Consider the following 12,194-nt stretch of genomic DNA (forward strand, 5'->3'; position numbering starts at 1 on the left):
ACTGTAAAATATGGGAAAAAATTTACAATGAAAATAAAAACCAAAGGGGTAATATTTTTAGTATATAAAAAAAATTATAAAGAAGAAAATAACCAACACTGCAACAGGAAAAAAAAAAAAACTACAAACAAAATTTTTAAACATGTGAAGAGTCTAACCCTCACAAACGCAATATCAACTAAAACAAGTAAAAGGTGACTTCCAAATATACCAGATTAGAAAACATCTGGATTCGGTTATACAGAGTTGGCAAACATATAGGAAAATGGGAATGTTTGTTATATGTTGTAAAAAGAATAAGCAAGTGCAATTACTTTGCAGAGTAATTTTATACTACTTTAAAAACTTTAAATGTGCCTGTCCTATATTCGAGCAATTTCACATTTTAGGCATCTGCCCTAGAGAAACAGTTACAAATTTATACAAACGTGCTACACAATGAATTGTTTGCAAGAATAAAAAGTTTGACACTATTTAAATGTCTTCAAAAGGAGGAATTTATAAATTTGAGTCATACAACATATTGACTACTGCACAACAGAAAATACTGAACCCTGTTTGCTGATTCATCTCAATCAACATGGCCAAATCTTAAAAAAACAGTAGGAAAAAAAAGGATAGGATGATACCTGACATTAAAAAAGAAAACGCTATATATCAATATCTATTTTGTGTAAAAACAATTTTAAAAATATTTATTTATCTTTATTGTAAAGTCAGATATAGAGAGAGGAAGAGAGACAGAGAGGAAGATCTTCCATCCATTGATTCATTCCCCAAGCAGCTGCAATGGCTGGAGCTTTGTGGATCCGAAGCCAGGAGTCAGGAGCCTCCTCCAGGCCTTCCACACGGGGTGCAGGGCCCCTAGGCGTTGGGCCATCATTGACTGTTTTCCCAGGCCACAGGCAGAGAGCTGGATGAGAAGTGGAGCTGCCAGGATTAGAACCGGCACCCATATGGGATCCTGGCCTGTTCAAGGTGAAAACCTTAGTTACTAGACTATTGCACCGAGCCAAAAACATTGTTGTCTAAGGGTAAATAAAAGTTTTTAGAGGATAATAAATTATGTGACAGTGCTAGCACTAGGTGAGTGAAGGCAAATACAAAGATAGTAAATTGAGATCAAAATTAGCTTTTTGCTTTTTATTATCAGCTTTTATTTTAGAATAATTGTATGAATAATTGTAATTTGCAAAGATAGCACGGAGCTCACCTATGCCATGCACTCAGCTTTTTGTGACGTCAATATCTTACAATAACCATGCTGTATTTGTCAAAATTGGCTCAATACCACAGACTTTAAACTACAAAATTGGCATAGTAACTACAGACTTTATTTGGATTTCACCAGTTTTCGCATTAGTCCTCTCTCTGTTCCAGAATCTGGTGCAGAATATCATATCATATCATATTAACAAAATCAACTTTTTAATGTAGGAAAAAGAGGCGTCTGTAAGCCACAAGATGCTTAGCATAAATAACAATTAAGCTACTGTTAAATGTTTTTATCACAAAAAGTGTTGTTTCTTTTTACTGAGTATTGAGCCAGGTTTTTAAATAGAGTATTAGCAGCTCACAATAGATATAAATAAAAGTATATTTAATTCTTGAGTTTGGGGGGAAAAACATTCACATTTTTGAAGAATAAATTACTATATTTTAATGGATAGATTATTTGGTAATATCTTTCTTTAAAAGCAAAGATGATTACACATCTCACAGGATAATTCAGTATAGTGTATTTGCTTTTTAATTCATTTTAATTAATTATCTTTATTTTATTTGTAAAGCAGAGACACAGAAAGAGTTCCTCCATCTGGGTCTCTTCAAAACACACAAGAACCAGGAGTGGGCCAGACAAGCCAGGACTGACCATCATTCAGACCTTCTCTGCGGCTGCAGGATCCCAATACGCCTTCCAAGGTGCACATTAGTAGGAAGCTGGACTGAGAGCAGAGCAGCCGAGATTCCAATCAGGCATTCTGATGACTGATGCTAGAGTCCGAAGGGGTATCTTAACCACTATGCCAACTATCTAACCCACATCTTACAAATTCTTAATATCCTCATTATGGCAAAGCATTACTCAACAATTTAAAAACAGAGTGACTGATACCAGGTATAAGATTTTTAAATTGGGCCCGGCGGCGTGGCCTAGTGGCTCAAGTCCTCGCCTTGAACGCGCCAGGATCCTATATGGACGCTGGTTCTAATCCCAGCAGCTCCACTTCCCATCCAGCTCCCTGCTTGTGGCCTGGGAAAGCAGTAGAGGATGCCCCATAGCCTCGGGACCCTGCACACGAATGGGAGATCTGGAGGAAGCTCCTAGCTCCTGGCTCCTGGCTTTGGATCAACTCAGCTCTGGCCACTGCAGCTACTTGGGGAATGAATCAATGGATAGAAGATCTTTTTGTGTCTCCTTTTCCATAAATCTGCCTTTCTAATAAAAATTAAATAAATCTTTAAAAAAAAAAGAAAGGTGGTGGGGCCCGGAGTGGTGGCGTGGTGGCCTAGTGGCTAAAGTCCTCGCCTTACATGTGCCAGGATCCCATATGAGTGTTGGTTCTAATCCCAGCAGCCCCACTTTCCATCCAGCTCCCTGCTTGTGGCCTGGGAAAGCAGTTGAGGACAGCCCAAAGCCTTGGGACTCTGCACCCATGTGGAAGACCCAGAAGAGGTTTCTGGCTCCTGACTTTGAATCAGCACAGCTGTGGCCGTTGCAACTGCTTGGGGAGTGAATCAATGGACAGAAGATCTTCCTTTCTGTCTCTCCTTCTCTCTGTATATCTGCCTTTCCAATAAAAAAAAAAAAAAAAACTTAAAAAAGTTTTTTTTCAGGGCAATAAAAGCATTTTAAACCGATTGTGATAGTGGTTGAACAATTGTGTACATATATTAAAAATATTAAACTGTACACTATTAAGTAGATAAATCATGATTTGTGGATTACATCTCAGTAAAATTAGCTGCTATTTATTTATTTAACAGAGAGAGGTTCAATCTACTTGATCACTCCCCGAATGTCTGCAATTGGTAGGACTGGGCCAGGTCAAAACGGAAACAAAGAATGCAATTCAGGATTCTTGCCTTGGTGGCAGAAATCCAAGTACTGCGTCATCACAGCTGCTTGTGAGGGTGTGCGTCAGCATGAAGGTGGAGTCAGAAGCAGTCAGGACTCAAATCCATGCACACTCCGACACAGAATGTGGCCTTCTCATGTGGTGTTTTAACCACTGCAAACACCTTCCCCTGTTGATTTATTTATCTTTAAAGTAAAATTCTGTAGATGGGATACCTGCCTTTGTACATCAGCCTCCACTTCCTGACTTCATGATCTTAAGCAATACATTAAATCTCTCTGTCCATTTTCTCATCTGCAACATGAGACTAACAAAACTAAAAACTAACCTCCTGATCAAAGTTTATACCAGTGGAATACATACGAAATACTTAGATCATAACCTGGCACACAGTAAGAATCAGTAAAATTTGGTTTTCATGATTTCTCTGCTCTGGATGGTACTCTGAATAAATATAGAGAAAATGCAATGGATGTAAGGAACCAGAAGTGTAAGGGTGCAAGCCATATCATGTGGCATGACAGGAACCATATCGACATGAAAACTAATAAACGGGAACAAGCGTCTGACAAAATGGCTTAAGGCCCCACCTGTGAGGCGCCCACAGTGGAGTACCTGGGTAGGGCCCCAGCTACTACTCCATTTTGAAAGCAGTTTCCTGGTAATGTGCATCCTGGGAGGTGGCAGATGCAGGTTCAAGTGTTCGGTCTCACTGACTACAGGGAGTTCTGCGGTCCTGGCTACGGGGCATTTGAGGAATGGAACCAATGAACAAAGGATCCCTCTCCTCTAACTTATTAAATTTAAAAAATAAAACTAGAAAAAAAAAACTCAGAGGATATAAAAACTCACATTTTTAAAGTAGGCTCATATCATGTTTGTCCTGTATTGTTCAGAAGTAGAAAGGACTTTGTAAAATTGCTCTAGTAGGAATGATGTACCTGGGAAGGAATGCAGTGGACACGGTTGTGATAGGAAAGTTTCAAAGACCAGAGTTTCCTTTACATCTGTGGATCATCTAAACTATTCTAATAATTTAGCTTTGCAAAGTCAAGCTATTGTTAGCTATTTCTGTAGTCACTGAGTCTTGTATTTAACATGCACGATGCCAAGAAATGCTAATATTTTAGTTTCAATCAGATGAAATGTTAGGTATATTTGTCCTAACATTTTTATTTATTGTATAGAATATTTCATATTCTACTGTTTGAAATTTTCATAAGATAGGTGAGAGGTTTTATTGGGAGGCAGGTAGGACAAATTGCTGGTCACTCCTTAATTTGATGCCAAATTCTTGGTTAAGAAAATCACATTTGGCAAATCTTGTTTTATAACAATTTTGAAGAAATAGTAAAAGGTAAGTAGGGAATGACTATGTAAGAAATTATAAATTTGATAGGGAGAAAAATACATTATCTTTCCTACTTATACAATTATTATTATTTTTATTGAATAACAGAGAAACAGGGTGAGACAGACACACACAGCATCCATCTGCTGGGTCACTCCCCAAATGCTTGCAACAGCCAGGAATAGGTCAGAAGCCTTTCTGGGTCTCCCATATGGGCAATGTGGGCCCAAGTCCTTGAGCCATCACCAGCTGCCTGCAAGGGCACGCACTGCCAGGAAGCTGGAACCAAGAACAGAGCCAGAATTCAAACTCAGGCACGTTGATGAGGGTATAGGCATCATGAGCAGTGTCTTCACTATGACAAACACCCACCTCATACTATCCTTCAAGTTTCTATTTCCTCATCCAAGTTTTGTTTCTTTGATTCTTAAATGTCCACAATGACTTAAAAAAGCAACAGATGCAAAAAAAAATTATTTCATGTGATATATTTTCCTTTCTAGATAATGAAAAGTCTTCGTCATACTTCCCCCAGTGATAAAGCATCTCTCCCCTCTTATTTCTATATTAAATTCCAAGTTGATTCCATAATGCCAAATCTACGTAGTGTCTACTATCCTCACATTTAAAAGAAGGGTGTGCATACATAGGACTGACAGCTGCCTTTCTACTCTAAAGTTGATAAAAAAATTTAACACATTTTCTGGGTAACCAAAATAGGATCTGAGCAGCAGTACCAAGTTTCAAAAAACAACCTGTTACTCAAAATGCAACAGGACAAATAACCTTCATTACCAGGAGTGATCCCTAACTTCCTTTCACACAAAACAAAATTTTAGCACAAACATACCTGTGGAACCATTGCAACCCTCTGGTTTCTCTTAGGTGACCTTGTATTTATTTGTCTGTCATCTTCTTCAGAAAAGAGTCGACTTCGTTTTGAATTTCTGAAAGGCTTCATAGAAATTTTTTATTTAATGAAAAAGCTGAACAATTTCCATTTTTGTTCCAAAATATAATTCTATACTTGGAAAATATCCCTAACTCTGGATTATCAGCATTAAGAAAGAACTAAGTGTGGCTAATACACGGTCCAAAAAGCCAAATGTAAGTAATCTTAGATTTGGGAATTAGTAAGATATATATATATTCATGTAATTTGTTTCCGAGTGAAATACCTGATAATTAAACCAGAGCTAGAACTCAAATCTTCTTAGCACATGGCAGCCTTGGATCATAATGAGGAAAATAAGTTCTGGAAATTTGAGCTCAAATTACGCTGTTGCTTCAGTTAATACCAGCTGGGTATATTCCATATGACTGTTGCATCATGCTAGGCTGGGACAAAGATGCTAATTTCCTCTAGAAGAGTAAGCCTAAATGTATGTAATATTATACTTTTTCAGCTGTCAAAAACTGTGAAAGGGGCAGGTGTTTAGTCTAGCAGATGCTGGTTGGGATCAAGAGCACTTGGGTTGGACTGCCAGCTCTGCTCCCAGCATCAGCTTCCTGTGAATGCACACCCTGTGAGGCACAAGAGGGACGGTCCAGGCAGCTGGGTCTCTGCCCCCCAGCTAGGAGATCTGGAGAGCATGTGTAACTTCTGGCTTTGGCCTGGCTCAGCCAACATCACAGGCATTGGGGAGTGAACCAGAGGATGGGAGATATCTATATCACTCCCTCCATCTCCTTCTTTTTACCTCTCAAATGAAATTATTTTAAATTGTCAACCAAGTTTCCATTTGTAAATAAAAATACAAAACACAAACAGATACTTGATAATTACCTGTAAAACTAAAAAAAAAAGAAGTTAATTACCAAAAGCATATAATACACTTAAAGAGTCTGTAACATGAGAAATTTCAGGCTATCCTGATTTCCTCAGTAGATACAAACAACAGAAATAATATCCCAATAAGATCAAATCCCTTTTCAAAGCTTTCTCCTCCCACTAAAGACACACCTTCATGCCTGTCTGGAAGGGAGTCAGGTACATGGGGCTAACAATATACAGGCAGAAGAAAAAAAAATGTATATATATATACATTCATATATACATTTATATATATATACAGGCAACATCCAATTAGGTGAGAGGAAGTCCCTTCTACCCAGCCCCTTCCCCTGGCTCTGGGCAGAGGAGGAAGAATGGAATGACAGTGATGGAGCTGACAGAATGAGGAAATCCCTCACATCGACTGTGGTCAGCTGCCCCAGCAACTGCAACTGCTGCTATTCCAGCTCTAACAAATACTCCTGGCTGGGCAGCGAAGAAACCTAGGCCTTAAAAGTGCTAATCATACTAGTTATGTGTTCATTTCACTTCCCACCTCTAACTATACTCACCCTCGACCACCCACCACTTATTTATATCTTTTTGCAAAGGTCACACCTAGGTAACATTTTTGCATTTCCAAAAAGAGTTTGATTTGGAGTTGCTGGAATTTGTTTTTCCCCAATTAAAAGAGACCATAATTACTTAGCAAATGGTTAACAATGACCAGATTATGTCTACAGACTATTTATTTAAAAACATCAAATATAACTCAATGATAACCAAAGGCTTGATTGGTTGAAGTTGGGATAAATAAAACATTATAAACTGCTTACTGTGCTGTAATAACTTACATATGACAACAATGGATAATTCAGCTGCATTTCAAAGTGTAAGAAAAATTCATCTCTTACCATTTCCACAGCAGGGCCTGCATTCCTGCCTTTCCAAACAGGTGTTTTCTGTAAAGAACTGTACTTTTCATTCCATGTGTTAGATAAACTTCCTTCTGTAATGAATAATTAAGACTAATAAAATTTAAAGGATTTTATACAATAAGCATCACTTTTTAAATAACAGCAACACATATCAAATATTTATCCATGTGGAAAAAATACAAATTTTAGATTACATGAAAAATTTCTTCTGTATTTTTCTGTCCAACTTCCTAAATAATTTGATAGAGCAATGCATTGTCAAAGGATTAAATGTCCATACAGAAACACAGTTTCCCTTTTTTCTTATCTCTTAAAAAAAGTTTCATTTATTTATTTGAAAGCCAGAGTTACAGGAAGAAGAGGCAGAGACAGAGAGAGAAAGGTACCTTCCATCTGTTGGTTCACAACTGCCAGGGCTGGGCTAGCTGAAGACAGAAGCTTCATCAGGGGTTCCCACATAGGTAGTGGGGACCCAAGTACTTGACCCATCTTCTGTGACTTTCCCAGGAGAATTATCAGGGAGCTGGAGTGGAAGTGGAACAGCCAGGTCTTGAATTAATGTCCATATGGGATGGTGGTGACACAGTCAGTGGCTTAACCTGCTTCACTACAGCACTGGTGTCCTTTTTTCTTTCTTGCTGGCTTTTAATAATCGCTCTTTCCAAACGCAAGGTACTGGGATTCTAACCAGTACTCTAATACAGAATGCTAGCTTTTCAAGTGACAGCCTAACACACTGTACCACAACAACAGCTCCTCTTTTTTCTATAAGAAATTTATATTAAGGGCCTGGCATGGTAGCCTAGCACCTAAAGTCCTCACCTTGATTGCACCGGGATACCAAATGGGCTCCAGTTCTAACCCTGGCAGCTCCACTTCCCTTCCAGCTCCCTGCTTGTGGCCTGGGAAAGCAGTCGAGGACGGCCCAAAGCCTTAGGATCCTGCACCCACATGAGAGACCAGGAAGAGCTCTAGGGGTCCTGGCTTCGGATCAGCTCAGCACCGACCGTTGCGCTCACTTGGGGAGTGAATCATCGAACGGAAGATATTCCTCTCTGTCTCTTCTCTTTTCTGTATATCTGACTTCCCAATAAAAATAAAATAAATCTTAAAAAAAAATTATGTTGGGCCCGGCAGCGTGGCCTAGTGGCTAAAGTCCTCGCCTTAAACGCCCCAGGATCCCATATGAGCACCGGTTCTAATCCTGGCAGCTCCACTTCCCTTCCAGCTCCCTGCTTGTGGCCTGGGAAAGCAGTCGAGGATGGCCCAAAGCTTTGGGACCCTGCACCCGTTGAGATATCCGGAAGAAGTTCCTGGATCCTGGCTTCGGATTAGCATAGCATCGGCCGTTGCGCTCACTTGGGGAATGAATCATCGGACGGAAGATCTTCCTCTCTGTCTCTCCTCTTCTCTGTATATCTGACTTTCCAATAAATAAATAAATCTTTTAAAAAAAGAAAAAAGAAGACTGTTTCCTTATTTGAATATCAGAGTTAGAGAATCAGGAGAGACAGGTTCTGGCTCACTTCCTAATTGGCTACAGTGGCCAGGGCTGGACAAGCCTCAAGCCAGGAGCCGAAGACCTTCCGCTATTTTCTGCTGCTTCCCCAAAAACATACACAGGGTGCTGGATCGGAAGTAGAGCAGCCAGACTTGATACAGGAGGCCAACACTACAGTTAGCTGCCTTACTTGGTACATCATGAAGCTGGCCCCAATGCAGCAGAATCCTAAAGAGTTTTGTATAAGCTAAATCATGTAAAGTAAATTAGTCTATTGTACCAAGTTAGGAAGGATACATTGAATAATTTCTTTTTATAATTTCTGAGTGTCAATTCCATAAAACTATAGGAATTAAAAGCTATCAGATAGAATAGGCATATGGCTAACAATAAGATGCTCCATGGGACATCCACATCCCATATAAAGTTTAAGTGCCAGCTTTTTTGCATCTGATCTGGTTTGCTGCTACTGTGTTCCTGGGGAGGCAGCAGATGATGGTGCAAGCACACAGGAGATCTAACTTGAAGTTCTGGGCTCCCGGCTTTAATCTGACCCAGTCTGGGTTAAATGCTGTTCCAGGCACTTGGCCAGTGAACCAATACATAGACGATCTCAGTCTCTCCGTATCTCAAAAAAAAAAAAAAAAAAAAGTCTGAAAGAGTTACACAGAGACGCAAAGACATAGAAATCTGCCATCCATTGATTCACTCCCTAGACAGCAAAAATGGGCAAAGCTGGGCCAGGCCAAAGCCAGGAGCTTCATCTGGGCCATCAATAAGGGTGGCAGGGGCCCAAACACTTGGGCCATCTTCTGCTATTGTTTCCAGGCTATGAGCAAGGAGTTAAGTGGGAAGTGGAGCAGCTGGAACACAAACCAGCACCCATATGGGATGCTGGTACTGCAGGCACCCATCACAAAGCTGGTCCTGAAAATAAAAAATTCTTAAAGCTAAAGTTATGAGTGAAAACAGCTAAAAGCTATAATGAATAACTTAGAAGAAAAAAAGAATAGGCTCAGAGTGGTAGCCTAGTGGCTAAAGTTCTCCCCTTACATGTTCCGGGATCCCATGAGAGTGCTGGTTCATATCCCAGCTGTACCACTTCCCTTCCAGCTCCCTGCCTGTGGTCTGGGAAAGCAGCAGAGGATGGCCCAAAGCCTTGGGACCCTGCACCCCCATGAGAGATCCAGAAGAGGCTCCTGGCTTCGGATCAGCTCAGCTCTCGCCGTTGTGGCCACTTGGGAAGTGAGCCAGTGGATGGAAGACCTCTCTGTCACTCCCTTCTCGCTGTAAATCTGACTTTCCAAGAAAAATAAATAAATCTTAAATATATATACATGATATCCAAATTAGTCTTACAAATTAAATTTCTAGTTTACGGCATATCTAAATCTTACCTTTTAAACTGACAAGGGCTTTTGCTGAAGAGCCTGTAATTAAAGATAAAACAAATTAACAAGTATTTCATAATCAACATGAAGGACAGAACACTTAGTTTGGAGGCAGAAGAACTGTTTGGTGTTAGCACTGTTGAGATTGAAGTGGTACTGGGATGTGCTGCTAGAAGCAACTCCCAGACAATTCAAACTATAGACCAGAACCCAGACAGAATAAGAAGTGGAGAGAGACATTTGGAAGTCTTGATACATTCCAATTCTGAGACAGGAAAATGTAAAATGAGAGAAAAAAGAGAAGAGTAAGGACAGAAGTAATTCTGGATCCTCATTCATCCTCTGGCATTGGAGGAAAAGAGAAAGCAAATGGACATTCATTGAGGCAAAGATCAGAACAGGTAATGGAGTAGAGAAGACAGAAAGTGGAGATGACTGAGACTGTCATAGCAGGTAAGAAGTCCCTTCGCAGTCTAGAAACCAGGTACGCGCAGCACAAAACAGTGGAGATGTCAGTGAAAGTAGGAGGGGTTCACTAAACAAACCATAACTTACAAGAATTAGCTGGAAGCTTCCATGAAAGCATAATCTTAACTACTTAACAAACTTCTTAGAAGATTTTGCTGCAGATAATTCACTTTGATGAACATCGGACTAAAGGTTCCAGTGTGAACAAAGCATAGGAGCTATAGATGTAGGGAAAAGGAGAATATGAAAAACTTGTTTGAAGGTAATTAGAGTCATGGGTAGGAAATCTCCACAGCCATGGAGAGTACACATAACCTTGAAGCTACCAAGAGGAATAGAGTTCATTTGTGAAGAAAGTGGTAAGCAGTGCTAAATGCATGCCAGTCTGTGCTCCAGGCAATGGGGGCACAAGAGCAATCCAAACAGCCCAAGTCCCAACTTCTGTGGAAAGTATTGTTCTGGAGGGAGGCAAATAGACATCCAGTGATGATAAATGCCATCAGCGAAAAAAGTAAAGCAGGATGAGAGAGAATGTGGAATGGGTGTGAAGAGATGAAAGGTTATCTTTACGTAAAACATTCATGATTAGCTTCTCTGAATAGTGATATCTGAATAGAGACTTGAAGGAAAAAATATAAGGAAGTATAAGAAAGAAGTATATGCTACAAGGATATCCATCTCTGACAAAAACCACGTTAGAGCACCTGACTTACAACTTTGAACACTTTTTCCTTTGTGGCCGTTGAGGCTCAGCAGGTGAAGATGTACTTTGGGATGCCCACATCACATACTGGAACATCCATGCTTCTGATCTAGCTTTCTGCTAATGCGCCTTGAAGGCAAGTACTTAAGTCTCTGCCACCCCTGTAGGAGAATGGGTGGAATTCCTGGCTCTCAGGTTTAGCCTGGCCTGGCCTTAGTTGTTGTAGGCATCTGAAGAGTGAACCAGCAGATAGAAGATCTCTGTCTCTTGCCATTGTGCATTTTACCACACACATACATGAAAGAAAGAGAAAGGGAGAGAGAAAGAGAGACAAGGAAAAGTCAGAAACTTCCATCTAGATCTTCCTTGAGTAGCAGGAACTCAAGAACCTGAACCATATTTCCCTGATTTTCCAAGTGAGTTGGACAGACTCAAATCAGCACTCTGATACTGAAGGCAGGTGTCCCTGCGGGCCCTTAACCCACTGTGCCACACTGCCCACCCCAAAAGATTCTAGACTGAGACCAGCTGTGTCTGAATCTTGGCTTTGCCACTTTCTTACAGTGATATCTTAGTGGGTTAATTGTCTTCTCTACGCTACTGTCTGTCACAAAATAGAGATTAAACAGGTTATTAAGGGAAGGTCTTCAAAAAGTCCTGTGAAAGTGATTATTATGAAAAAGTTCTGTGGATTTCAAAACATATTTGCTCCATAAATAAACTTATTTTTTAATTCCAGTTTCCATGAACTTTTCAAGCACCCCCATGTGTTAACAGGGCTTAGAATAGTGCATACACAAGAGAGGACGGAAGACAGAACAAATCAATCAACTATCCCAGCCATGTGTTGCCAGTGAAAATCTGGGCAAACGGAGACTCCAAGCTGGACTATATCAGCCAGTGGATTCTGTAGCAATTTCATTGTGCTTGGAATGGTGAGATTGACAGCAATTCATAACTGTTGAATTATCAAAATTACTTGAGCAGG

General features: G+C 40.1%; 1 protein-coding gene across 5 annotated transcripts in view; it reads right to left on the reverse strand.

Annotated features, from left to right (window-relative positions):
- The window catches only part of LIN9 (lin-9 DREAM MuvB core complex component), a 50,441-nt gene that overhangs the window by 34,052 nt on the left and 4,195 nt on the right, over nucleotides 1-12,194 (reverse strand). For 3 of the 5 annotated variants that reach the window (XM_040968062.1, XM_040968067.1, XM_040968065.1), the window contains exons 2-4: nucleotides 10,042-10,074; nucleotides 7,120-7,214; nucleotides 5,282-5,386 (exon numbers count right to left, since the gene is read on the reverse strand). In XM_040968062.1, the coding sequence (XP_040823996.1) occupies nucleotides 5,282-5,386; nucleotides 7,120-7,214; nucleotides 10,042-10,074 (233 nt within the window). The remainder of the gene's footprint in view (nucleotides 1-5,281; nucleotides 5,387-7,119; nucleotides 7,215-10,041; nucleotides 10,075-12,194) is intronic. The other 2 variants (XM_040968064.1, XM_040968066.1) reach the window with 2 other exon arrangements.

The sequence above is a fragment of the Ochotona curzoniae genome, unplaced genomic scaffold (assembly GCF_017591425.1).
Source record: "Ochotona curzoniae isolate NIBS_2020 unplaced genomic scaffold, NIBS_Ocur_1.0 scaffold_4683, whole genome shotgun sequence".
Taxonomy (NCBI): Eukaryota; Metazoa; Chordata; class Mammalia; order Lagomorpha; family Ochotonidae; genus Ochotona; species Ochotona curzoniae.